The sequence below is a fragment of the Mustela nivalis genome, assembly GCF_964662115.1.
Source record: "Mustela nivalis genome assembly, chromosome: 14".
NCBI classification, from domain to species: Eukaryota; Metazoa; Chordata; class Mammalia; order Carnivora; family Mustelidae; genus Mustela; species Mustela nivalis.
Window position 1 is genome coordinate 16341917 of NC_139033.1, and position 25517 is coordinate 16367433.

Genomic DNA, 25517 nt, shown 5'->3' on the forward strand with positions numbered 1-25517 from the left:
GAGGGGACGGATCCTGGGGCAACACAGGCCCAGACAACGGCATCACAGGAGCACAGTAATCCTGTGAAGGAGAAAGTAGATGCATCCGGGTCTCGCTTCCCTTTTTTAAAGGGAGAGACTTCTCTAAACTGTTAGCATCCCTCAGACCCTGCTGTAAGGAGAGGCCCATGGCCATCTCCCAAGCAGGGACGTCCTGGGCTGAATTTCTCAGTCTCTATCACATCCAGGCAGGGAATAATTAGAGATTTTGAAAACAACCGAACTTGACTGCATCGATTTGGAAAATAAAAGAAAAAAGATACGCCAGATTGTTAAGCGCTGCCATTGCGCATGGACATCAGCCCATTTGGATCCTTCCAGAGTTCTCAGGGAAGTGGTGTTGACCCCCCCCCCCCCCCCCACTTACTAAATCGTCCCTGGAGACCTTCATCCGATGCAGCTCTCTGGAGAGGACACTTCCTAGGAGACGGCAGGTCCGCCCTCAAAACACCCACCATGAGGGCAGACCTCCCAGGGAACAGCTAGCTTTCCTGGTGGACAAGCGATGTTGAATTACACACAATTCCCTTTCTTCCTCTTTTTTTGGATTGTAGAATAAATACATGTTCAACATGAAGAACCTGGGAGAGAGATTAAAAAGAAAAAAAAACCCCACGTTCTAGCCCCTTGTCACATTTTTACTATTTTTTCCCTTTCTGGTCCCTAGCTGTCGCTGGATCCAGCAGGTATTGTTTCTCTGTATCCTGTTTGATATCATTTTACATATAGGTATTCAAGTGGGGCCCATGGTGAGAATGTATCTCTTTGTTTGACCACAACCCAGCCACGAGGATGTAGACCCCAGGTTCGTGAGCCCTAAGGGAGCAGGGAGGTGGGCGGGGAGGAGGGAGGGGGCGGGGCCCACCCAGGGTCTGTCAGGACCCCGCCCTCTCCCTCCTCTTCCTCATTCATTCTGACTCACTCGTCCTTTCCGAATAACTGTCTTGACTGTTCCCTTTCCGTGAAATCTCACAACGTTTTAACAAAAAGTAGATTTGCATCGGATGCCCATTCAGCTTGCACAAATTTGACGATATCCTCTCTGCTAAGAGGGACAGAGAGAGAGAGACAGAAAAAGACCATTTAAATAATCAGGGTCCTCTCTCTGAGCCCAGGGCGAGGGTGAGCGGGGGGCTCTCCTGGCCCCTCTGGAGATCTCCAGAGAGTCTTTCATAAAGCAGTAACCCACCACCTCTGCTCTTTACACTGTATTTAGGGAGAAATTGAAACAAGTCTTCAAATTCCGTACAATAGGTGTTGGAAAAATGTTTCCAAGGGCCATGTGGTATTTTTAGCTTTGTGGGACACAAGCTTACTGCCACAGCTCCTCAGCCTTGCCATTGTAGTAGGAAAAGATCCGTGGATAATATGTTAATGGACAGGCATGGGTATGTTCCAATAAAACTTTATTTAAAAAAACAGGCAAGGGGCCGGGTTTGGTCCACCGTCTGTATGTGCCAACTCCTGCTGTATACAACTAATGGATTTGTCTTCATAGGGAGGCTGCTTACCGTAGACAGCTCCCCTTTCTACGGAGGGTGTGTGAAGGTCCCTCTCAGCCCCCACACACCAGGGGGGCTGGGAGCTGCCATGCACTTTGCTCCTTGCCCCTCCCTGACTCCTGTCCACGGAGAAAGAGTGACTTCTCTGATGGGTGAGGCCAACCGAAAGGACAGAGCCATGGAGCTCAGCCCTAGCCCACTCGTCTTCAGAGCCCCGTGCCCTCCCCTTCTGTCAGCGGCATTCGAGGTGGCGTGGCTCCCACAGGAGGAAAGGGGAGGACCCGAGTCTGCTCTGAGGCCTCAGGTCGGGTGCATTCTCCAGGCCAGCTCTTCCAGTAACAGAGCATAGAGATTTTTCCCCATCCTTCTGGATCCTGTATCTCCCTCTCAGCTGATTCTGAACGGGGAGGGTGAGCTGGTGTCCTCTGTTGTCCCCACTGAACCTCCCCTCTCCGTGCCCATCGAAGGGGCATCTGGGCTCCCTGTCCTCTGCACGCAGCTGGACCCTCCCAGGTCTTGCTGGCCGGGCCCCACCTCCCTGCCACACCTGCTATCTCATGGCCTCATATCTGCGTGACCAGAGAAACAAAGATATAATGAATCCTCTCCCTCCCCATCCCCCGACCCTGCCTTCGGGTCCTCCGGTGGGTCGAGTTATGCCCCCAAATCCGCATGCCCTCCTGAAACCTCAGGACATGGCCTTATTTGGAAACAGGGTCTTTGCAGGTGTGATTAAGAGAAGGATGGAGAGGAGCTCGTTGTGGCTTGGGGTGTGCCCTAAACCCAGCGAGAGTGTCCTGATCAGAGACAGAACAGGACACTCAGGGCAAGAGGCCCCATGAAGACAAAGGGAGGGGCTGGAGAGGTGTCTATGACCAAGGAACACTCGGGACCCCCAGAAGCAAGGAGAGGCAGGAAGAGTCCTCCTCCAAGGAACGAGGCCCACTGACAGCTTCACTCGGGGAGTGTGGCCTGCAGGCCTATGGGAGGGCCTGTTGCTGCGTTCTAAGCACCCCCCCTCCCCAGTTTGGTGTTCTGTTAGAGCAGCCCGAGGGCACTGACACACAACCTAACTGATGAGTGACATCTGACATCTCTTAGGACAGCTTCTGGAGCTCCCACAAAACACACCCAAATCCCTCCCCCCAGGTGACCCCGAAGATGAGCACCCCACTTGTTCAGGGATACTTAGGTGATAAACTCCCAGGAGATGGGCTTTTTCCATGGCACCTGCCCTTCTGCAAGCTGACTGCAGCCTCCTGTCCAGCTCGGCCCAGCCCGGCAGGGGGGACAACACAGACACTATCGGGACCACATCTGCGTGGAGCCCCCAGTCTCTGTCTCTGGTGCCCCCGACTCCAAAGTGTCCTTCTGTCTGCTGTTCGTTTATATGAAAGTCTCAGGAGGCCCAGGTTCCTTCCAGAGCCCGAACCCACACATCATTCCCCGACTTCACGATGTTTGTGGCCACCGTGGTGCTTCTGAGATTCCGTGAGTTTGTTTGCTGTGGGGCCAAAGCTGCTCACGGTGTTATACCTCATGCTCTCCGGGCGTATTTTTATGCAGAGATTTCCCTTGGGGTTTTGTTTGCTTCTCTAGCAGGAGCTGTAAAAACTCATAGACCACAAGTCTTTTTGTTGTTGTTGCTGTTGTTGTTTTTAATGGTTCGCATTTGAGGGGCTCCGGGTGGCTCAGTAGGTTAAGCCTTTGCCTTTGGCTCAGGTCATGATCTCAGGGTCCTGGGATTGAGCCCCACATTGGGCTCCCTACTTAGCGGGGAGTCTGCTTCCCCCTCTCTCTCTGCTCTACCTCCCCCCTCGTCCTTTCTCTCTCTCTCTCAAATAAATAAATAAAAATCTTGCCTTTTAACCCAGATGGTGCATGACAATTTGCCACAGTCCCCACTTCTCCCTACTGTCTGCTGCCTGCTCTATGTGACTCAGCTTAGCAGGTCTCTCTAGATCTGAGTTCCCAGTCTCCGAGGCAGAGACTTCTTACTTACAAGTCCTTACGGAGCACCAAGTCCAGTCAAACACTGTTAAGTCCTAGGAATGCAACAGTGCACAAGACAGGCACGGTCCCTTCCTTCAAGGGGCTTATATCCAAGTCAACAACCATGGTCCTAGCATTATGGGACAAGGAGACAAAACCGAACGCCTGCTGTGTCATCTCCAAGATTTAGGACTTGCCAAATAGGCTTTGCTGTGTATAATGTTCACTCCCCAGCGTACAGGGTACAAAGCGGCAGTCAGGCTAGAGGTTAATAGTGGGATTACGGTTGTATTTGAGGTTCTCACTGGCCTCAGGAACGTTCAATCACCAGCCCGAATTCCCAGCATCGTCCTGTACCTTCTGGACTTCCCGTAACACCAGCTGACAGCCGATCTATCCCCCAAAAAAGGATGCAAGTTTTGACCTTGAAAATGAAAATTCTTGTCCGGTTAAGATTCCTTCCCCAACCTGCAGGAACTCAACGTCGACTCTTTTGTTCATTGTGTAACTAGAGGGTTCCTCACAGAAGCTCCTCACCGTGGAAGACAGCCCTTTGATGTAATTGAGAAAATAACCTGTTTTAGGGTTAATCCATGGTTGCTTTAATTAGGAGACTGTTTCGGGTTTTTTGTGTTCATCACCCGGGCCTTCCAACGCTCACTCTGTGTGGAAATCTTAGGAGCCTTGGAGGGACGTCTGAAGCCGGCCCTATCCGGAGGGCTGGTCTTCAGCAGGAGGCTCTCAGCCCGCCTGCCGGCACCTTGGGGTTCACGGAGAGGCCTCAGCAGAGTCCCTGCTCCATCCACACGGTCCTCAGCAGAGTCCCTGCACCATCCACACGGTCCTCAGCAGAGTCCCTGCTCCATCCACACGGTCCTCAGCAGAGTCCCTGCTCCATCCACACGGTCCTCAGCAGAGTCCCTGCACCATCCACACGGTCCTCAGCAGAGTCCCTGCTCCATCCACATGGTCCCAGAGCCACACACCCCTCAAGGGTTGGCTGGAAACCCGCTCCCGCCGTGAGAACTGCAGGCAGAACCCCATCCCAAGGACAGGAGCGTGAGGAGCCTCCCAAGGTCCCTCAGGTCTCCAGGTTCATGTCCCCTCCGAGACCTCCAGCCCCGTAATTATTGCCATCATTACGGAAAAACAAAGCCGTTCTGAAAAGAGCTTCCCTCCTGGAGATCTTCTGTTTGAAGAGCGCTTGTACCTTTGCTGAGAACTTTGATGTCTCTTTTTCAGCAGGATCTTCAAAACAGCCTGTGAAATGACCACGGGAACTGACAGCACCCTTGCTGGGAGCCGGTGGAACGTCCCCGGGTGGACCTGAGCGTGGGGGCGTGGCCGTGAGCGTGGGGGCGTGGCCGTGAGCCTGGGGGCGTGACCATCGCTGTCCACGCTCAGACAGAATGTCCACTTCGGTCAGAGGATGGGATTTTCTCTTCCCACCCCCACCACCCCCAGATGGCCCAAACCCTGTCCTTCTGCTCCCCGTGTTTGCTTGTGTCTGGCGGGGGCGACACCTGCAGGAGGCCTCCGCGCTCGGTCCCTGCTGTGCTGCCCCTGCGTTGCTGCCTGTCCTGTCCTCCCGCCTCCTGGCAGCCGTTCGCACACCCTTCCTTCCTTCCCTTCCAGCCTCTGCCAACCCTCTCCCCTCCCACCTCCCCGCAAGCCCTGTCTTGCCCCGTCTTTGGGGACAGAAGAGCCACCCCGCCGGCACACATCTGGAATCTTCCGTCCCAGCCCAGCTCTGTCGCAGCCCCGTCTGACTTCTCGTGCGTGCAAACTGACCTATCTCGTCCGGGGGTGCCACCTGCTCACCCCTTGGCTCCCCTCTAGCAGGGACCACACCTGCCGCCCCCAGGAGCCAGGTGGGGAGTGAGGACCCCCCAGCACGCACACGTGCACACCCAGGAGTGCAAGACTTCACACACAGGACGTGAGCATCTGCCCAGCAGCAGGTAGGAGAGAAGGCGAATCGCTCTTCCTTTCTCTCTCACCTGGCTCTGCTCTGAGACCCCCTCCTCCCCACACCCTCTCAGAAGCCGCACCTGCGAAGCAGCACACCAGTCCTCTGCATGCCAGGCAGAGGGTTCAGCAAAGACCCGTGTCCATCTGATCGCCTGGGTTGTGCGAAGTCTGAGAAAGGAAGCCTGCTGAGGCATCATGTGGTCTCCCCCCGAATGTATCCACTGCTGGGCCTGGGACCCAGAATCAGCTTGGGGGGGGGCTGCCCCGAAAAAAGTCCAACCCTCCTTAGAAGGTGTATTTTCTATTGTAGCCGCAGCACACACCACAAACACAGCAGCTTAGAACAACACGACAGCCAGCTCCTGGCTCTGCGGGGGGCGGGGGGGGTCACACGGGCTCCACGAGGTCCCATACTGATGGCCCTGCAGAGCTGAGCTCAAGCTGTCAGTCAGGCTGGAGTCTCATCTGGAGGCTCTGGAGAATTACCAGCTTCCAAGGTCACTCAGGTCACTGGGATCCAGGTGTGTGTGGTCGGGGACTGGGTTCTCCTCTCGGGGCCACCCACTCTCAGCCCCTAGAGATGGCCCAGACTGGATTACATCTGGCCTGCCAAGATAAACTCCTTTTGACTAATGCAAAATGACGAGTAACCTTGCTTACTTCTGCAAAATTCCTTTTACCCTGTAATTATAACCACAGACCGATATTATACTGACAGTGTCTGGGATTAGGGCAGAAAATCTTGCGGGACCATCTCAGAACGCTGTCCACCACAGAAAGCCTTCTGCTTTTTTCTCCCCCTTCCTCCTTCAGCCCATCTAGAATGCAGGCGTGAAACCTGGAGCTGCAGCAACCATTTTGCAACCATGAAGCCGCCAAGCATTAAGGACTGTGGCTGAACGATAGGACCCGGTCTCTGAGACAAAATGAAGCTACTGCGCAGTCAGGAATCTCTAAAAAACACTTCAAATAAACTCGTTCTCTGAAGCTACAACTAGCTGAGTGTCCTGTTCATCCTCTCAGACACCATCCTATGTGATACGCCAGGGCTGGCCCTCTCTGCTTTCCACAGGTGACCTTCGCCATCAAGGCGAAAACAAGCTCAGGCGTATTTTCTTGGGCAGGGATGGAATAGGTGGTGACAGCAGCTTCCAGACCTGTTTCTTTGTTCCTCCTGGGCTCCACGTTCTCAGCTACGGCGCACACAGCTTGGAGAACAGAAAAGACGCTCCTTCCCCTGCTGCCAAGGCTGGGGTCCAGCCCACGCTCCGGACTCGCGCTCTGCTCTCCTTGTCTACCCTCTGACTGCACGTCTAAATTCAGAGCGCGGCCTTACAGAGCAAATTGCATCTTCTTGTTCGATCCCTTTGCTAGCCCGGAGCCTAACGAGGTCAGACAGGTAATGTAATTCTCCCACGCTCCGGAGCTATCCGAGTAAAACAGAGCTTGATCTGATTTTTATTACATAAAGCAGCCTCAGCACAGTGGCTCGACAGGAAGAACTTCTCTTTTCACTGGAGCAAGCACTTTCACCTTTGGGTCTGTTTGCGGAATAAAATAGGAATCTTTGGTCTTGACGGAGCCCGTGACCTTTTGCCTCAAGCACTTGCTCGGTCCTGCAGTGTCAGGGGAAACAGCTTTGGAGCAGTTGGAGTTTTTGAGTCGCTCTCCTTTGCCCAGGAGAACAGAAGCTACCCAATGTCGCATAGCCCCGAGATGAGCCCCTGCGGCGGAGTGTGGGATTAGCCGTCTTCGAGGGCTGTCCTGACTTCCAAGTGATCTTGCCTAGCTGGATCTTCTGCAAGGTGGTTTGGTCGTTATTCACGGGAACTGAGAAAATAAACAGAGACTGAATCGAAGATCCAGACGGGTTAAACCCATGCCTGTAACTGCTGGATTGCTTCCACTGAAGGAAGCTTTTAATTACAAGGAAAAAGGCAGGGAAGCCCAGTTCCAAAACCACCAGGAAACTAGCTTTTGTTCACCGGATCCAGCTCACAGAGCCATGAGTCGAATTCCTCTGGCTGACAAACTGCCGGCCAGCATCACTGGCCAGACTACAGAACAACCTGAGTCCAGTGCTGATGAGAGAAAGGGGCCAGGGACCCTGAGCCAGGGAGGGGCGTCTGCTTCCCTGGTGGCCGGCTCCAGGCTCAGGGACTCAGCGGGCTTCCTGCAGAGCATGAGCTCGACCGGGCAGCCAGAAGGAACCTGGCCAGATGCCGAAGTCTCCGCTGGTCTAATTCTTTGTTTACCCCAAACATCTTGCTTGGATGGTGGCGTCCAGATGTGGGAAAACAATGCACAACAGTGCAATTAAATGCGAAAATGTCTGCTGTGTATAAAACTTTCTCCCGTGGACGTGGGAAAGAGGGTGATTCCTCTTCCTCAACACCCCACCCCCACCCCGGCAGAGGCAACCAGCAAAATCCCAGGCACTGGTGAGACACTTAAGGACCGTGGGAGCAAGGCCCACGTGAAAAACAAGGCCCAGCTGGGCCACTGTCTGCTGGAGGTCGCTGTTAAACCAGGTCCCTTACAGCCAGGTTGGGCCCAGGGCCAAGCTGGGTTTCAAACAGGCACCAAAATGGGCAGAAGACATGAACAGACACTTCTCCAATGAAGACATACAAATGGCTATCAGACACATGAAAAAATGCTCATCATCATTAGCCATCAGGGAGATTCAAATTAAAACCGCACCAAGATACCACCTGACACCAGTTAGAACGGCCAAAATTAGCAAGACAGGAAACAACGTGTGTTGGCGAGGATGTGGAACTGTTGGTGGGAATGCAAGTTGGTGCATTCCAACTTGCATTTCCAGTTGGGAAATAGTGTGGAGATTCCTTACGAAATTATAAATAAAGCTTCCCTATGACCCTGCAATTGCACTACTGGGTATTTACCCCAAAGATACAGATGTAGTGAAAAGAAGGGCCATCTGTACCCCAATGTTCACAGCAGCAATGGCCACAGTCGCCAAACTGTGGAAAGAGCCAAGATGCCCTTCAACCGATGAATGGATAAGGAAGATGTGGTCCATATACACTATGGAGTGTTATGCCTCCATCAGAAAGGATGAATCCCCAACTTTTGTAGCAACATGGATGGGACTGGAAGAGATTCTGCTGAGTGAAATAAGTCAAGCAGAGAGAGTCAGTTATCATATGGTCTCACTTCTGTGTGGAGCATAACAAATAGCATGGAGGCCATGGGGAGATGGAGAGGAGAAGGGAGTTGAGGGAAATTGGAGGGGGAGGTGAACCATGAGACACTGTGGACTCTGAGAAACAATCTGAGGGTTTTGGACGGGAGGAGGGTGGAGGGTTGGGGGAGTCTGGTGGTGGGTAACATGGAGGGCATGGACTGCATGGAGCACATGGAGCATTGTGTGGTGCATAAACAACGAATTCTGGTACACTGAAATTAAATTTTTAAAAAATCAATGTTTTTTAAAAAAAAACAACAGGCACCTGCCAGTATCAACCAATCAGGACGAGGCCCTCCGAACAAACAGGAGGAGGCATTTTTAACCCTCCCCTTCTTAGCATATTGGACAGAGTGGGAACCGGATGGTTTCTCTACTTAAGCAAGACGTCACCTCTACTGAGCGAGGCCAGCCCAGCCCAGCTGCTCTGTGCTATCTCCCCCACTGGCTTGAGCTCTGGCCCCGGTGATACCTTATCCAGTCCCTTTTGGGGGGCTGGGGAGAGGGTATGCGGGCTGGATTCTGGTGTGGACCCCAGAACCCGAGTAGGTAACATTGACATTTAGGCAGTGAGGGTCCAGCTGTATGATCTTGAGCAAGTGAATAACCCTCTCTGGGCCTTGGTCCTATCAACCATAAACTGGAATGAGTAATCTCGTGGGGTGGGACTTCCGTGCTGGATTAAGGGAGTCTTCTCATTTAAAGGGCTCAACACAGGGACGCCTGGGTGGCTCAGCTGGTTAAGCAGCTGCCTTCTGCTCTGGTCGTGATCTCAGGGTCCTGGGATCGAGCCCTGCACTGGGCTCCCTGCTCTCCAGGAAGTCTGCTTCTCCCCCTCTCTCTGCTTATGCATGGGCTCTCTCTCTCTCTCTAGTAAATAAATAAAATATTTTTTTTAAAAAGTTAAATACAATAGAGGGCTCAACTCATACAGGAGCTGGAGACCTTTCTCCCTTTCCTCCCTCCAGGTGGCTGCCATCCTGGTCTTGCTGCTGGGAAGAGCTCCCTCTCCAATCCTTGAGGCCTAAATAAACGAAAGCACTGGAAATTATATTTCAAGTCGGTGAGATGGTCTCACTCATGGATGTCAGCTAAAGAAATTAAGTGATGTCACTTCAAGGTCCCTGCCGGCCGTGCGCAGGGCAAGGAACGGCGTGCAGGGGCAAAAGGACCTGCATTCTTCCGTGTGCCGTGTGCCGTGTACGGCTGCGGAGAACTCACCTGACATGACTCCGCTGACACTGGAATTTATTATCTCATTAATAAAAGGGCATCCGAGCCAGGGCTGGCTAATTGATGTCAGTGACACCTCGTCCTAATTGGGCTCTGCCATCGGGATGCCGGCTTTGTCTTCAGGCTGCCTCTGTCACCATGACATATTCAAGATGTCCCCTCCGCTCGCCACCACACCCATAGGAAGAACAGTCATCCAGGATCGTTGCAAAAGAGCACCGGAACAGGGATGCGGGAGGGAATCACGAGGGGTGTGCGGTGGGCCCCCTGGATCATGAGATCCAAACCTAACCTTTGCCTACGCTTCACCCTATTCATGGAGCTCCTAGTCACAAGGCAGGACCCGGCATTTGGTTTTAGTAGAAAGAAAAAAAAAGAAAAGAAAAGGCAACACAGAGAGTTTCTAAGCCACAGTCAAATAAAGTGCATACAGCAAGCACATTAGGAAAAGTTAGAAGGCCCTCCCTCCGTCGAGGAGGAGAGGTAACGCAGTGGTCTCCCAGAGCCAGGAGCTTTCCCACCCACTAAAAACAGCATATTTTTACCCAAATAAAGCCCGAACAGTTTATCCTAATGTGAGGCAAACATTCATAGCTGTAAGGAAATCGAAAAGGCTTTTCTTTTGAAAAAGTGTCACAAAATGCTCCAATTCATTCCAACGGCCATGTCTGGGTCTGCGGATGTTCTTCCAGGCCAGTCCCGGGAGTGGGGGCGCCCTGTGGGCTGGAGTGGCTGGGCCATCTGACCCCCAAGGCCACTTGTCCTGTGAGTGACTTTGCAGGCACATTTGAAATTTAAATGAGCAATTTCAGGAGAAAGGAGATGCCATTCCTTGCTTTGCTCTTAGGGAAGGGGTTAGGATTGGGTCATCCTGGGGTCGGTCCCGGGTGAGACAGGGCCCAGTTGGGGACACTTGGAGCCCCAAGAGGAGGGGGTGGAGGGACGCCCACCGGGCATCGGGAGCCGTCTTACTCCCCCGCATGGCGTTCCTCCCACCGTCTGGGGCTGGTGCCGACTGTGATTCTGATTTTCGTTGAAGCCCCACCAGCCCTTCCTTTCCACAGCGCTCAGAAGTCCCATTCATCTGTAGCCACCACCATCATCGGCTTCTCTGGGGTAAAGGCCTAATAAACCATGTCATACCGAGGGGTTACAGACGTATTGCTTTCCAAGGCATTTTATTTGCAGAGCGAGAGGAAAGCTCCCTTAGATCTTGACGAGTGTTTCAGCTGGGGTCTCCAATGGAGGAAGAGGCGCCGTTTGTCATTTGGGTATGCGTCTGTCCCCTTCCAGGAAGACTCTGCCTCTCAGCAAAGACCCAAATAGCATCTGGTAGGACCTCCTCTCCATGGGGACATTCATGCACTCCGTGGGTGGTCCCCTCTGGCCCCTGGACATTGCATTAAGTGCCCCACAATTTCCATGTGCCCCCCGTGGGCACAGTCAGCACCCAGGTATGTACAAATTACCCAAATAAAGAGCATGTGTGATGCCCTGGTCTAGTCCCACCCCCAGCACATGGCACTGTTTCACAAACCTCCTAGATGTTTCCTCTCTCTTATGGAAATGCAGGCTTCTTCTTTGGAGAGTGATGCTCTAGACCGCCGCCCCCCACCCCCCATACACACACTTCTGTGGCTCGAGGTACCAATACCATCCATTCATGCAACATGGCCTTTCTGATGACAGGATTGGAGGAAAACCTGGACTTCTGACCCACTGCGCTAATCAGAGCCCCTTCCCAGGATTTCTAAAGTCACAATGGAAGACCATGAACCCATATTGGCACTCCTGGCCCCAGGTTCTTGGAGAACAGGAAGGCTAAGAGAAGACAGTTGTTGCCAAAGGAGATGTGGGGGGAGGAAGAAGGAAGACAGAGGGAGGAGGAGAAAGGGACCACAGGGCTCTTCCGAAGGTTGATAACGTAGGAGAATTTTTTTCCCCATTTTTGTGGGTTTCTGCCAATTTCAACCAAGTGGCCTGACAAATGCAGAAGGAGAAGTGATTAATAACCATTTTTGCAATAAAGGAATGCATGAGTGACCACCTTCATCTTGTCCTGCAAGTCACAGGAGGCTGCCCAGTTTATTAATGGAGAAATCTTGCCGTAGCACTGTGATAAATATCACCGCACGCCTCTAGATGAAAGAAGACACCTGCAGGTCTCCTGGGTGCTGGCCATTCAGGGGCAGCCTGTCAAAAGGCAGTGCTGTGCAAACTGCCATCTCCACCCGGAGCCCGAGAGAGCTCCCACCGGAGCAGGAGGAGACACAAGGCATAGACACCATGTGGCGGGATACCATTCCCCTCCCCTGCCCACCTCTGCGAGCCTGTGCCTTCTTCTTCCATTCTGTCCTGCCCAGCCTTTTAAAAATCAGAAGATTCTTTCTTATATGAAATTATAGCCACCACTGATTGCAACTTATAGTTTGCTGAATATTTAAAATCTATTAATTTGCAAAAAAAAAAGAACAAGAAATACGGGCACCACTGTCATAGGAAAACTTTGGATGACAATTTGGCTCACCTGGGATTCTTTTTCCTTCTGTTAACAGCAGCCCTATTTGGGCCTGGGGTTTCAGCAACCAGGAGAGAGAGAGATCTTCTCTACTGACGTGGTCAAGCTGGTGAGACATACACCTGTTAGCCCAGGAGCCATCACTCTGTGGTCTGCTTCTCTGAGCTCTCGTCGCTCAAGCTCACAGAAGCCACCACGTGGGCCTGGGGGTGAGCACAGCTTCTATTCCCTACCTTGAGCGGGGGACAGAGCTAAGGAGCCTCTGTGTTGTCTTCTGACTCTGTGGAAGACACTGGGCAGTCTGGTTTCTCTTTCCTCCTTTAGGTGCAGAGCATCTTTTCCGACCAGTTCTGGGGTCCACATCCAGACTTCCAGAAGCATCTCTCGGTTTCCCTATCCTGGCACGACGGCAAGAGTTGAGGCGGGTCTCCCCACCTTCTCTGGGCCATTCAGCTGCTCTCCCGGTAAAGTGTTCTTCTTTTTCTTCCCCCATCATTAGCAGCTTTTAAGTTCCACTGGATCATTAAAAAGGCTGCATGAATGTTTGTTATTGATGCAATAGACAGATGTTTACCTTGACGTCCACACTTCTACTGGAATATAATTGCTACCCCCACTACTATAGTATTAAGACAAAGCCCCCACTAATAAGATTTTGACCACTTACTATACACGGGCCACACATACAATGTCATAATCCATACTACCAGTCTATGGTGATAATGTTATTAATATTCTATGGTACAGATGAGCAAATTGTGGCTCGGGGACACTAAGTGATTTTTAGGACAAGTGATCCTAACATACAAATAGAAACAAAGTCAGTAGATGAACAGATAGAGATAAGTTAGATATATGATTCTTTCATTGACCCTGGATTCAGCCATACCTGAAGTTGCCTGTATCCCTGAATTTTCCATTTGTGAAAGTTAATTAATGTTTCCTTCTGCTTTAACATACTGAGAAGAGTTCTCACTCTCACTAACAAGACCAACTTGAAAGGTAAGTGTAATTTTCTCTATTTTGGCAAGCAAAAAAAAAAAAAAAAAAAGAGGCTGAGCAGTTAAGTCACTTACCTAGGGCTCCATGAACACTTGGTACTCGCATTCAGCAGAGATGAGAAGGAGGGAAGATGGAGAAAAGGAAAGAAAGAAGATCCTTTACAGTGAAGAGACGGAAAGGCAAGGTTCTCACTGAAGTTCACTTGCCTCTACGAGCCTTAAAATCATGTAGTATCCCTCTATATGAAAGCATACACCCTGCAGTTTCTCCTCTGGGTCCTATGATCACTTTCTCTTGGTTATAGGAATTCAAAATACCTACTAGCTGGCCTTGTTTTAGCCAAGGAACAGAGCAAGAAACAGGAGCTACTGTAAATCCTTCAAACATAGTTATCTAACACAGGAATGAGCACTAAGAAAAATCATCAGGGTGGCCAAAGGAGAAGGTTTTAGGCTCTGTTTCCACATGTTCCTGACTTCTGGATGTCAAATAATTATGGATTATCTTCTGCAAGAAGATGCTGCGAGAATTCTGAATTCTGTGGCGATTCTGGGTTCTGTTACATTCCTCTGAAAAGTGTTAACTTTTTAGGTTTGGCTGGCAAGCAACTTGGTCCAGTTAGAAAGCTACGTCCTGGGCTTCAGCTTAAATTAGTTCAGTTCTTTTACTCCCCATGCCTATGTGGTCCATCAGTCTTCCAAAAATGTGGGCAGAAGGGATACCCCGAATTTGGGGATGCTCTTCTCTGGTCTTGTCTGTTGTTAGACCCTCCTCTCTACTTTCAGTGACTGTGATTGTTCCAGACTCTGTCCTCTGGTTCTTCAGCTCACAAGGATTGGTTTCTACAGGAGAATCCATTGTTCCTAAGCAGCAGTGACAGTGACCTTAAGGGGAAGAGCCACAGAAACAGGCAGTTTTTTTCACTCCTTTTCCTTCTTCCAATTGTTGGCTTCCTTCTGGAATCTGCCTCCTTGCCTCCCTTCACTCTTCAGAGCCTCCCGGAAGTTTGTTTGGGTCATTTGTTCATGCTTCTGTTTTGGTTTTGTGTTTTATTTTACTTAGAATCTGGAGCTGTAAGCTGTATGACTGTCTATCAAGTAGACATTTACTTACCCACCACAGCTGAGGCTAAACTCCTCCATTGCCTCTTCGATGAGTTCCCCCTGAATTGTCTTGCTCTGGAAGCTGGACACTCTTGCCTCTCTGGTCCTTCCGTAAGGTCCAATCCATCCCCCTGAAGCAGGCAGATAACTCAGCTCTCCCTGAATCATCACATCAGCACTTAGGAACACTGGTTACTGACTTTTGCTTATCCTCCGACTCCCCCTTCTGGATTTTTCTTCACCTAGCTTCTCCCACAATTATATAAGGTCTCTTTCCTGAACTAAGTTCCTTGTTTATAGTGGTTGAGCTCCCCTAGTCCCACCTTGATGAATCATGGCCCCAGAACTCCATCAGCAAATACAAGGGCCACCTACATGATTTTGGTATCGCCTTCTGCAGCAGTCGTACAGGGAGAGGGTCCCACTCCGTCCCCTGGCCAGCCTCATTCCTGGTTCTGCCTGGCACAACCTTTCATCTCTTGAGCGCTTGACAAAGACCAAATGCCAGGTGCCTGAACTCTGTGAGGACAATGGCTATGTGGGGAAGCATGGGCTCCTGAGGTCCTACAGATGGTGGGCAGGGAAGCATCCCACCTTGTATTCAAAGTCAGAGGCAAGGAAACTGTAGTGAGCAGTAGGGGTCTCTTGAGAAGAAAGACATCCCTTTGTGTGAAACGCTGCTGGGCTTAATGGCACTAATGATCCGTCTGCCTCTTTGCTCAGCCCCCCAAATTTGGAGCATTTCTCCTTTTTCCACTGGGCCTGCAGAAAAATGCCTCTCAGCGCCACCAGGGGGCACTGCTGACTCTAGAACCATCTGAAGCCGGCACCTGGGGAGGGAGCAGAGCTATGCCTCCCATAAATTCACCGAATTGGCACTGCATTGTTCCAACTGTCAAAACAACACAATTTTGGCAGTTTTCCATTCGAAGCTCAATCTTTTTTTAACAGGCCATCAGAGACTTTTAAGGGGAGTCAAGAACAATGCAGTGGGTCTAGCTGCACAGCTTCTGAAGGTACCCGGACAGTCGGAACCTGGGAGAGGGGGCTGAAGGCAGCCAGGAAGGTCATGAATCCTTGGCTTAAGATGCGGATCACGGGCGGCCGGCCGGGAGGGGCTTTAAAAGGAAGAGTAATATCGCCGCTTACATGCTGGGTTGCATCTCACAGTGGTTGGTTGAGTTTGAAATGAATTATTCCCTATTAACAATTCAATGTTTACTTCCTACCAAGTAATGACTATAAAATTGAAAAACAAAACCAAACCAAAGACTTAGGGTTGGAGAGGATGCAGTCAGTGGAATGGCTAGACCCGTCACATCTCAGGGCCAATGACTTTGGAACGGACTCAGTCTGTTTCTTCTGGCCAGCAGTGAGGGGACTGAATGGAAGGGACTATTTCTATACCTGTTTATGGGCTGTCCTGTGTTCCTGTCCTGTTCTTCCTTCCACAAAGACTCTGATCTCCTGTCTTGCCCATCTCCACACTTTTTTTTTTTTTAAAGATTTTATTTTCAAGTAATCTCTACACCCAACAAAGGGCTCGAACTCACAACCTTGAGGTCAAGGGCCACACATCTTCCAGACAGAGCCGGCCAGGCTTCCCACCCATCCCCCACACTTCATCTCTCATCATCCCTAAAGCCAGTGATAGAACATCACTCCCTCAAAGCTATGGCTTGGAACGTGTTCAACAAATTCGGGCCAGGCACATTCTGGTTCCTCTCTGGGTTCAAGGTGAGTGGCCATGTGGAGAAAGACCTGGCTGAGGTGGGACATCTAAAAGGAGAGGGAAGTTATTCAGGGGCTCTCAGGGGGGAGAAAACATCAAGTATGAAGTCTCTGAAGGGAGAATGAGCAGAGCACGTGTAGGGAACAGAAGCAAATCCGTGTAGATGTAAGATAAGTAGGCAATGAGAACTCCTCATCTCGGGCTCTTGTAACATTTCATTTGTGCCTGTTTTCTGATGGTCCCTCAAGACATCTGTGTTTGTGTATTGTCTCCCCTGGTACACTCTCTGAGGGCAGGGTCCTAGCCCAGTTCCCACCCATAGTAGTCACTCAACAATTACTCATAGGATCAAAGATGGATGAAATATGGAGATTGTTTTCCTCCTGTACCAAGATCTGATAATCCACAAGGAACAAGGGCACTGCTGAGCTAGTGAAGTGTGGCATTGAATGTTGGGTGTCTCAGTGAGGTTGGGCGATGTTATGGTACAACATCAAACTGGCCCAAAATGCCAATGGCTTAAAACAGTGAACACCCATGTATCACTCAATGTTTTGGTGACCACTGCTGGTTGGCAGGGAACTCTGCTCACTGAGGTCATTCAGGGACCCAAGTGATAGAACAGGGGCCACTTTGACCAAAGCCTGTCCCCACGTCCATCCTATCTGAATACAGAGTTCAGTGAGATGTGTATTAAGCAACTGTCCTTAGCTGACTCTGTGATAAACTGTCCAACCTCATGCTTCTTCTGGAATGATGCAATGCACTGAGTATGCGCATGCCGACTTCTTATTGAGACCCAAGTGAGAGTTTCCCTTCAGTGACATTTTCAGATAAAAATAGTTGGAATAATGACTTTGGATGATTAGGTAGGGAGTATAATGGAGTAATGATTTAGGGAATTGCTCCCCAAAAGCTGGTCCCCTGACGCAGAGCCTCAAGATGACTTGCAGGCTTGTTAGGAAAAGTGTCGCAAGCCCCCTCCCCCAGCCCCTCATCCTGATCTACTGAATTAGAATCAACGTTTTGACAAGTTCCCAAGGTGCTGTGTAAGCACAGGAAGGTCTGACAATTGTTTACAGGGATTCCCCAGCCAGACTAATTGGATTCAAATCCCAGGGCTGCCAACTACTAGCTCAGTGATATTGAACAAGTTGCCTAAACTCTGTTTCTCGATTTGTTGGTAAATGGGGTTAATGACAATATTAACGTCATAAGATCATTGTGAGGATTAAATGAGTTCAAGTAGTAAATGAGTCAAAAACTTGTCACAGTATTTAAAATAGTGCCTAGCACGAAATAAGGAGTCTGTAAGTGTTCGAGATGAAGACAGTGACTGTGGTGGTAATGGTGATGGTAGTCATAATGTCAACAATGACGATGATGGCAATGATGGTGATGATGATGGTAATGGTGATGGTGGTGATGGTCATGATGGTGGATGGCGATGATTGTGGCGATGGTGAGGCTTATGGTGGAGATGGTGGCAATGATGATGATGATGATGGTAGAGATGGTGATGATGGTTATGGTGGACATGATGATGGCAGTGATGATGATGATGGTGGAGATGGTGATGATGGTTATGGTGGACATGATGATGGCAGTGATGATGATGATGGTGGAGATGGTGATGATGGTTATGGTGGACATGATGATGGCAGTGATGATGATGGTGGTGGAGATGGTGAGGATGGTTATGGTGGACATGATGATGGCAGTGATGATGGTTATGGTGGAGATGGTGATGATGGTTATGGTGGACATGATGATGGCAGTGATGATGGTTATGGTGGACACGATGATGACAGTGATGATGATGGTGGTGGTGATGGTGATGATGATGATCAGGAAACAAATGCCGTTAAGGTGATGTCGGTGTGCTTACTTCATTTATCACTTAATCTGAAGCATTATTACTCAGCTCCTATACTAAAAGGACCATTTGCTGACCTTGATCTCTGAGTAGAAAGGTGATGGGCAGAAAATCTGCCCTGTGGGTCTTTACCGAAAGCCTGGGAAGGCAGCAGGTACCAAGAGGCTAACAAGCCTGCAGGTCATCTGACAGGACAAGCGTCAGTGTGGCCATTTGAGCATCAGTCTTAAAAATCATCTTCACAAGTGCTGTGAAGTACATAAGCCTAACGATTCACAGACCGGTACCCCTGGGGCAAATAATACGTTATATGTTAATAAAAATAATTAATTTAAAAAGCCATCCTCACAGGCCAAACGTCACTTACATCTCGCCTTTTAGCTGGGGTAGCTGAGCCTGTGTTCCTGCCAGAGGAAATTAATCTCCACAGAGGCCAGGTTCAGGCAAAGATGCCAGAGCAGCACAAGACACTGGGGAGCTTGTCTGTTAGGCTAAGTGGAAATGACAAAGGAATAATTTTTCGGTGTTTGTTCAAAATAGAAAGGTCTAGCAAGTGAGACCTAACACAAGTTACCAAGACACCTCGTGCAGAGAATGGGCGGACATAAGCATGCACCTCGAACAGGTAAAGGTAGTGAGTGGTCACAGATGGCCCCCATTCAACCCTGTTTGACCACATCCCAGCTGGATGACCCTGAACAAGCCACATAACCACCTGGACATCAGCTTCCTTGTCTGTACAATGGGCTAATAAGGTATATATCCGTCGGCTGTGAACAGAGTTGTTTGGCAATTAGCAAGCATCTAATACATGTTACTGCCATTACTGGGATCATCACTGTTGCACTACTCCTGGCCAAGTGAGCTCAAGGTAAAAATGTGTGGAGCTCAGCTTTCTGGTTGGGAAGGCGGGGCTAGTAATCTGTAGCTTCAGGATAGCTACTCCCTGGACGGGTGACGGGCTTCATCTTTATGCACACATTTGTGGCGGGGCTAGGAACACAGGGCTGAGCAGGCCAGACCTCCCCCACAGAGCTGCCACCGGCTGAGGGAGGTTGCAGATAGACATCAGCAAATATGCATGTGAGTGAGCAAGAGTGGACGGTGAATGGCCCCCAGGGTTGCCTCGGTGCTTCCTTTCTTACTGCACGCCACGAGGCTGGACTCTTGATCCAGGCGTGGTAGGTGTGGCGGTAGGAAGGAAGGAAGGACACTCTGTTTCTCCATTCTACTTCCCCACCTTGTTCCATGTGAGCCCGGCGGAGCTCCTGGAGTTTGCCAGAAGAAGAGAGAACCTAAAGCTTGTGGATCTTACCAAGGTCAAAGCCAATATTAACTCAGAGCTGGGGGCTATGAACTGTGCCACTTCTGGAGCAGGTGGAGGCTCACCTTGATCGCCACCACTGCCATCTTCTAGCACCCAGCTTCAACTCCCATCGGAGCCTCAGCATCCTTCTGTGCTAATGTACCCCCAAGACTGCTCACTCCTGCTCTTTTCCTTCCTCCCTGAAGGGTATATTTGGCACCCAGTGGCTTGGGCCAAAACCCCGGACTACTGATGCTCTCCCATGGCCCCACCATCCATCCGCAGACTCTTTGCCTCCACCAGCAGCCAGCAGCATTCATGGGTCTCCGCCTCCAGGGCAGGCCTCCGTGCCCACCTTCCAATGCTTCCAATGCCAGCCCCCAGCGCTCCTGCCGGCCTCCAGCCGACCTAATGAACGCCAGGCTTCCTCTGCCACTGGGACCCTTGGCTCTTCCACCTCCTGGCCTTTGCACTTTGGGTGCCTCAGCCTGAAAAGCTCTTCTCCCGGAACCTGCTGTCTTGTAGGATGGCTTTCTTTAGAGTCTGTCTCCTGGAATGTGAGATCCGTGAGTGTAGGACTTCCATCTGTTTTGTTCAATGCTAGAACCCCATATCTGGGCCCGACAAATGGTGACCAATAGAGAAATATTTGCTGAGCGTATGAAGGAAATGTCAAAGAACAGTGACAGTTCTCCCGTTAGGGCTCGGGAAAGCTTAAATGGGATGAGGTCTATACACATTGAGAAAAATGCCAGCCCAGATTGCTAAACACACGTCTTCCTTCTTCCTTCCTTCCTTCCTTCCTTCCTTCCTTCTTCTAACACCAAGGACTTGACATTACATCTGCAAGACAGCTATAGCTGTCTTGTCAGGCCAACACATAGCCTTTATTTTCCTTGTCCTTGGTAATATATGCCTATAGGCCCTGCCCAGAGGCACACCTCACGAGAAACACATCTCGTGAGCTAACTTTGCGAGCTCCATCCCTCATTTTACAACGGTATTAAAATTTTGGAATGTAGGCACGAACAACCACATAGTCTGAAGTCATCTCTTTGACTTAGGAACTCAGGCGCATGTGGAGGCAGCGGGTTTCCTCTTTCCAATAGCTCTTGTGTCCTATAAATCATGTTAATTGTCTCCATGTGCCCACAGCCCGTGGGGAGTTTCGAAAAAGCCTTTGAGGGGATTAGTGGTCTCTGATGTTTGTTATGAAATTCAGAAAAGCATCTGGAAGTAATTTAAGTTAAGGAATTAATGATTTGGGGGTTAAATAATACATGCCTTAAAAAAAAAAATAAACACAGGAAACTGTTAGCCCATGAATCTCTTAAGTTCTCACCTCCATTTGGGGGAATTTTCCTTAAAAGATAATTCGACCACATCCTCCCTACTATTTGGTTTTGCACACATGTTTGATACCTAGAAGGTCACCGGATAGATTAAATGGGATCCTAAACAGATTTGCAGAAAAGAAGCACCCATTACCTGAGTCTCCTTGTGTCCACCCCTGAAGGAGCAGGAGGGAGGCTTTTGCCACCCACACTTGGACAATCAGTCTGAGGGAGCTGCCGAGATTCAGAACACCTGAGGGTAACGTGAAGCAGGTTTACCTGGCCAAGGACGTCTTGTTTTTCTTCTCATCTTTACCTCTTCTGCATATTTCTGTGGTTCCTTCAGTTTTTTGCTTCTTGATGATTTGCACCGTGGAGTCCCAGACCACCATCTGCCTTTGGCTTTGCAGTGGAAAGCAGTATTCTGTGCCAAAAGGAAAGAAATTATGTGTATGCATGGGGGAGAGAGGGTGGGTTGCGAATTATAAACTTACCAAGGGGAAGGGCAGGGGCATGGGGGGGCATCACTAGGGGCTTTTTGTTTCCATCATCTGACGGGGTGAGGGGCGGATGAAGCCGATCTGAACCCCTCCCTCAGGAATAACAGATATGTCGCATTTCTCACTAACGATAGAAACATGTAAATGAAAAATATTTCTTCTCCAGTGACTTTAGGCTAACAAATAAAAATGAGAAGGAAATAGGTTTTCCATTTTAGGAGCCCAAGTCTCCTTTACGACCGCTTCCCGAGGTGTGTCTACACTAGCTGAATCAACTGAAGAATTGGGCAATTATCAGCATAATCCACTGAAAACCTGAAAATCTCTGCCACCCAGGCAGGCCTCCCTTGAGAAGTGGCCTGGCTGCCTTTCCCCCGAGGCTTTGCGGCTCTGGTGAGAGCTGGACCAGTGGACCCAGCCTTCCAGGAGCCCAGACGCCAACCCCAGGGGAGCGTCTGGCGTGCCTGGGGTGGGCTGGGCCTCCCAGGGAAGCTTCTGGGCTCCCGGTGCATCACCTCTCACTCACAGGCAGGAGAGGGAGTTGGGGTCCCGCCTTCGGATTGTTCAGGCCTCCCCCCACCCCCGTGAGGCCGGAGCGTCAGTAACCGCCCAGGCGAGCGGCTGGCGCCCCCGCGAGGAAGGAGGGCAGGTCTGGCAGCGTCGCGAAGTGGGGTGGCGCGGCGCGTGCACATCTTTCTGGCCCGAACTGCAGGTTACTAGTTGTTGCAGAAGCAGGTCTGGCTGGGGGAGGGTGTATTTCCTCCCTCAAGAGTTAGTAAAAACACATGGGGAGTGGGGCCGAGCCCTGATAATATAAAAGGATCCGCGGTGGAAAATGAACCTTTTCTCCACCGCCGCGTTCCGGTCCCCACCCCGCGAGATGCCGCTGCGAGCCTCTGCTGCACACACAGACACGCACAGATGCGCACACGCTTCCCTCCACCCGCGCCCCTCGGTAGGCTGCTCCGCGCGCTGCTTTCCCCACCGAATGATCCGTCCAGAGCTTTCCGCAGCTGATGCTCGGGACCTTCAATTCCAGATGGCCCCAGCTCTCAAGACAAAAAATCGGGGGGCGACCTGAAATTGAAGAGCGGGGAGGGACTCCCACTCGCCCCGCCGCGGCCGCGGGAGGGTGGCGAGGGGAAGGGTCCAGCTCCATCTTGAGCCGCGGGTCCCTGCGCAGAAGTCTCCGGGGCGCGAGCCGCAGGGCGCGGGGGCGGGAGGCCGCAAACCGACGGAGCGGACCCCGGGTGCGGCCCGCACCCCGCTTTCCCCGCTCCCCAACCTCCTCCGCCCCCAGGGATCCCGCACCCGCGCCCCTCCCAGCTCTCCCCGCTCTGCTCTGGCCCGGGGCGGGGCCGGGGGCGGGGCCGGGGGCGGGCCGGGGTGGGCGGACCCGGGGGGCGGGGCGGGGCGGGCGGCGGCTGCGGCGGCGGCTGGAGAAAAGTTGTCCTGGCCGGAGCGCGCGCTGCCGCGGGATCCCGAACCGCCGCGGCGCCACGGCGGGGGCAGGCGAGACCACCGGATCTGCAGCCGGGCCGGCCGACTCGCAGCCGGGGGTCGCCCCGGGGCATGGGACAGCCGGCGGGGACCGCGGGCCGGCGCTGCGCCCCAGGCGGGCGGAGAGCGGCCTGAGCTGCCGGGACGCAGGATGCGCTCCGAGGGCGCGGCCCCCGGGCCGGTGGCGCCGCTGTGCGGGGCGCTGAGCCTGGTGCTGGGAGCGCTGCTGGGCAAAGGTAAGGCAGGGCGGGCGTCTGTCTCGCCGGCGCTCGGGAAGTTCCCGGGTCGGGATGAGCCGGGCTGGGGGGGAGCCGGAAGGCGGGGGTGTCGCGGGAACCTGGGGGAGGCCGCCGGTCCCGCCAGGAGCGCCCGAGTGCGGGGCGCCGAGAGGCCCTTCCTTAGCCGGGAGGACGTAGGCGCTGGGCAGATTCGGCTGGTCCGACACCTCCGGATTCGGGGTGCTTTCCAGGGGTGGGGGGGCGTGGCTGGGGGGGAGACTGTGTCCCCCACGCCCGAGTTCTGTGCGGACCGAACCCAGCCCCAGCAGTCCCAGTGTGGAGTGGGGGGACCGGCTTCTTTGCCCCCTTTCCTCCGAGCTTTGAGCCCCCAGTCCGCGCGGGTCAGTCAGACTGGGACTGGAGATCCGGCCGTGGGGTCCCGAGAAGCGACCTTGGCCGCAGGAGGAACGTGCGCTCACAGCGCAGCTCGCGGGGGCCCCGCCGGAGCCCAGGGGCGGTCGGGTGTACCTGGTGGGCGCGGTGGCGGCCCTGGCCCCGGGCTTCCCGGCAGCGCGGTCCCGGGAGGCCGAGCGCCTCAGTCTCCTCATCTCGGCAATGGGGACGACCGCGACCCTGCCCGAGGCTGGCGAGGCTGCAGCGAGCGGAAGCCCGCCGCGCAGAGGGCTCGCGGAGGGTCGCGGCGGCTGCTGCTGAGGCGGTCGTGGGTGTGTGTGCGGGGGCCGCCCGCGCGAGCCGCGCTGGGAGCGGGGTCCCGGCCGGGGAGCGCCCTGCCCTGCGGGGCTCGGTGGGACTTGGGCGCCGGCGGGGCCGCGGGCAGGCGGGGCGGGCGGCACGCACACAGCGGTGCGGAGTCCCGGCTGCTCGGCCCGGGGCGGAAAATGAGAGAGACGCTTCGCTGCCGCCCGCGCCGCTCGGGTCGGGGTTCCCAGGTCCACTGGGTGAGACCGCGGGGGCACAGGCGTCCGTGCGCCTTCGCGCGGCGCCGCGGCTCGGGCCCAGGCAAGTGTAGCCCGCCGAGAATCCCGGCTGTCTCCTGCCCGAAGCTCTGCGGGCTGGGCTACAAATGCGTAGAGAGAGACAAGTTACCAATTGAGGTTAAAAAGTAGCATTTGCTTTTTTTAAAGTCCTTATGCAGCGCCTGAAATCCCAGAGAAATCCGTTTTCCCTAAGGCTGTAGGTTCTCAGGCACACCAGCTGGGCGAAAATCGCTGTTTGAAATAGTGTTCTCTCTCCGGAGAGCCCCAGGTAGACAGCAGAGTGTGTGTGTGTGTGTGTGTGTGTGTGTGTGTGCGCGCGCGCGCGCGCGCGCGAGCCCGCGCGGCGCTGGTAGAAATGGGGCGACTTTGGTTTAGAACCGGACCGAAAGAGCAAACATGCAGTATCCGAAGCTTTAATTTGGCCGCTAGCTCTGCATTCTAGCGTTTACAAGACTCAGTTTCCCAAAATGTAAAGTGGCCACTCAAAAAAGAAAAATCCTTTCCCCCAAATACTTGCCAGGGACTTATGGGTGGTAAAGAGACTTGATGGATGGAAAGGGCTTTGTAGAGGAAGGCGGTGCCATTTTAAACCGGGCAAGGGGTGAGAGTCCCGGATCAGGTTTCCCTCCCCCCACCTGGGGAGGATTTACTTAGCCCAGAACTCTGAATGTGGAATGTCCTTTTTAAAGTAAGTTGTGGGCTTCTCTTAATTAAATTCCTTTTTTTTTACCTATCTAGAGGATTTTAGCTGTAATTTAGGAGTAGCCATTACAAATGTCCACCTAGAAGAGACCAGGGGCAGCAATTTGGTTGGAAAGTGGAACTGGGAATTTTGTTTTAAAGATGCTATTTACACAGCAAGGTTGGGGTGATGAAGATTGTGGGCATGGAGATGTCCCACCCCTACCCCCAAAGCCCCCCCTTTCCTGGCTTAGGGCAACCTTGAGTTTCCTCTCCTGGCCTTGGCTTGACAATTTCCCGACTGTGGTCTGGGGGCCCGTGGTCCCTAATTCATCCTCTGCCAAATGTCTTTCATTGTTTCCCAGGACCAATAACAGCACTGCATTTCTCCTCTGATTCTTCCAAGAAAATGTGTGCGCCGTGAGATTTCTTATAGAGAGGAAAGTTTCCTGACCCTCATTTAAATTTGTGCTGTCTTTTAAAAAAAGGAAAAAAAAAATCCATCTCTGACTCTTCCTGCCCAAGGATTTAAGTGCTGATTTCTAGAATCCTCAAAACCGCTGATCAATTTTTAGTACCAATTGTATGTTTATTCTCAACTGTTGGATTTAAGGCTCTGCGATTCTGGAAGGGTTGGAGTGGAGTCATTGTTCCTGGGAGGTTCTATAAATAGCCAGGGCATTGAAAGATTTAAGATTTAAGACCCAAGATTTAAGGCTTGGGTAGGTGAGGTGAAGTGTCCTTCAGTTAGAGGTTGAGGTATTGACCCCATACGGAGCGGTGGGAGGGTCTGGGTGGGCT

At 52.2% G+C, this 25517-nt stretch overlaps 1 protein-coding gene and 1 long non-coding RNA gene across 3 annotated transcripts in view; one reads left to right on the plus strand and one right to left on the minus strand.

Annotated features, from left to right (window-relative positions):
* Window positions 1-12373: 12373 nt before the first annotated feature.
* On the minus strand, window positions 12374-22647 carry LOC309848423. Of its 2 annotated transcripts, XR_014303034.1 has the most exons (5): window positions 22397-22647; window positions 21099-21243; window positions 18547-18670; window positions 13543-14702; window positions 12374-12981 (listed from the first exon to the last, which is right to left on the minus strand). It is a non-coding gene; the product is annotated as an uncharacterized lncRNA (long non-coding RNA). The 2 variants fall into 2 exon arrangements; XR_014303033.1 differs by lacking the exon at window positions 18547-18670.
* Window positions 22648-22743: 96 nt separating this feature from the next.
* Window positions 22744-25517, plus strand: part of TMEM132C (transmembrane protein 132C) — a 290751-nt gene continuing 287977 nt past the window's right edge. The window contains exon 1 of the mRNA XM_082699860.1: window positions 22744-23055. Within this exon, the coding sequence (XP_082555986.1) occupies window positions 22971-23055 (85 nt within the window). The 5' untranslated portion in view covers window positions 22744-22970. The remainder of the gene's footprint in view (window positions 23056-25517) is intronic.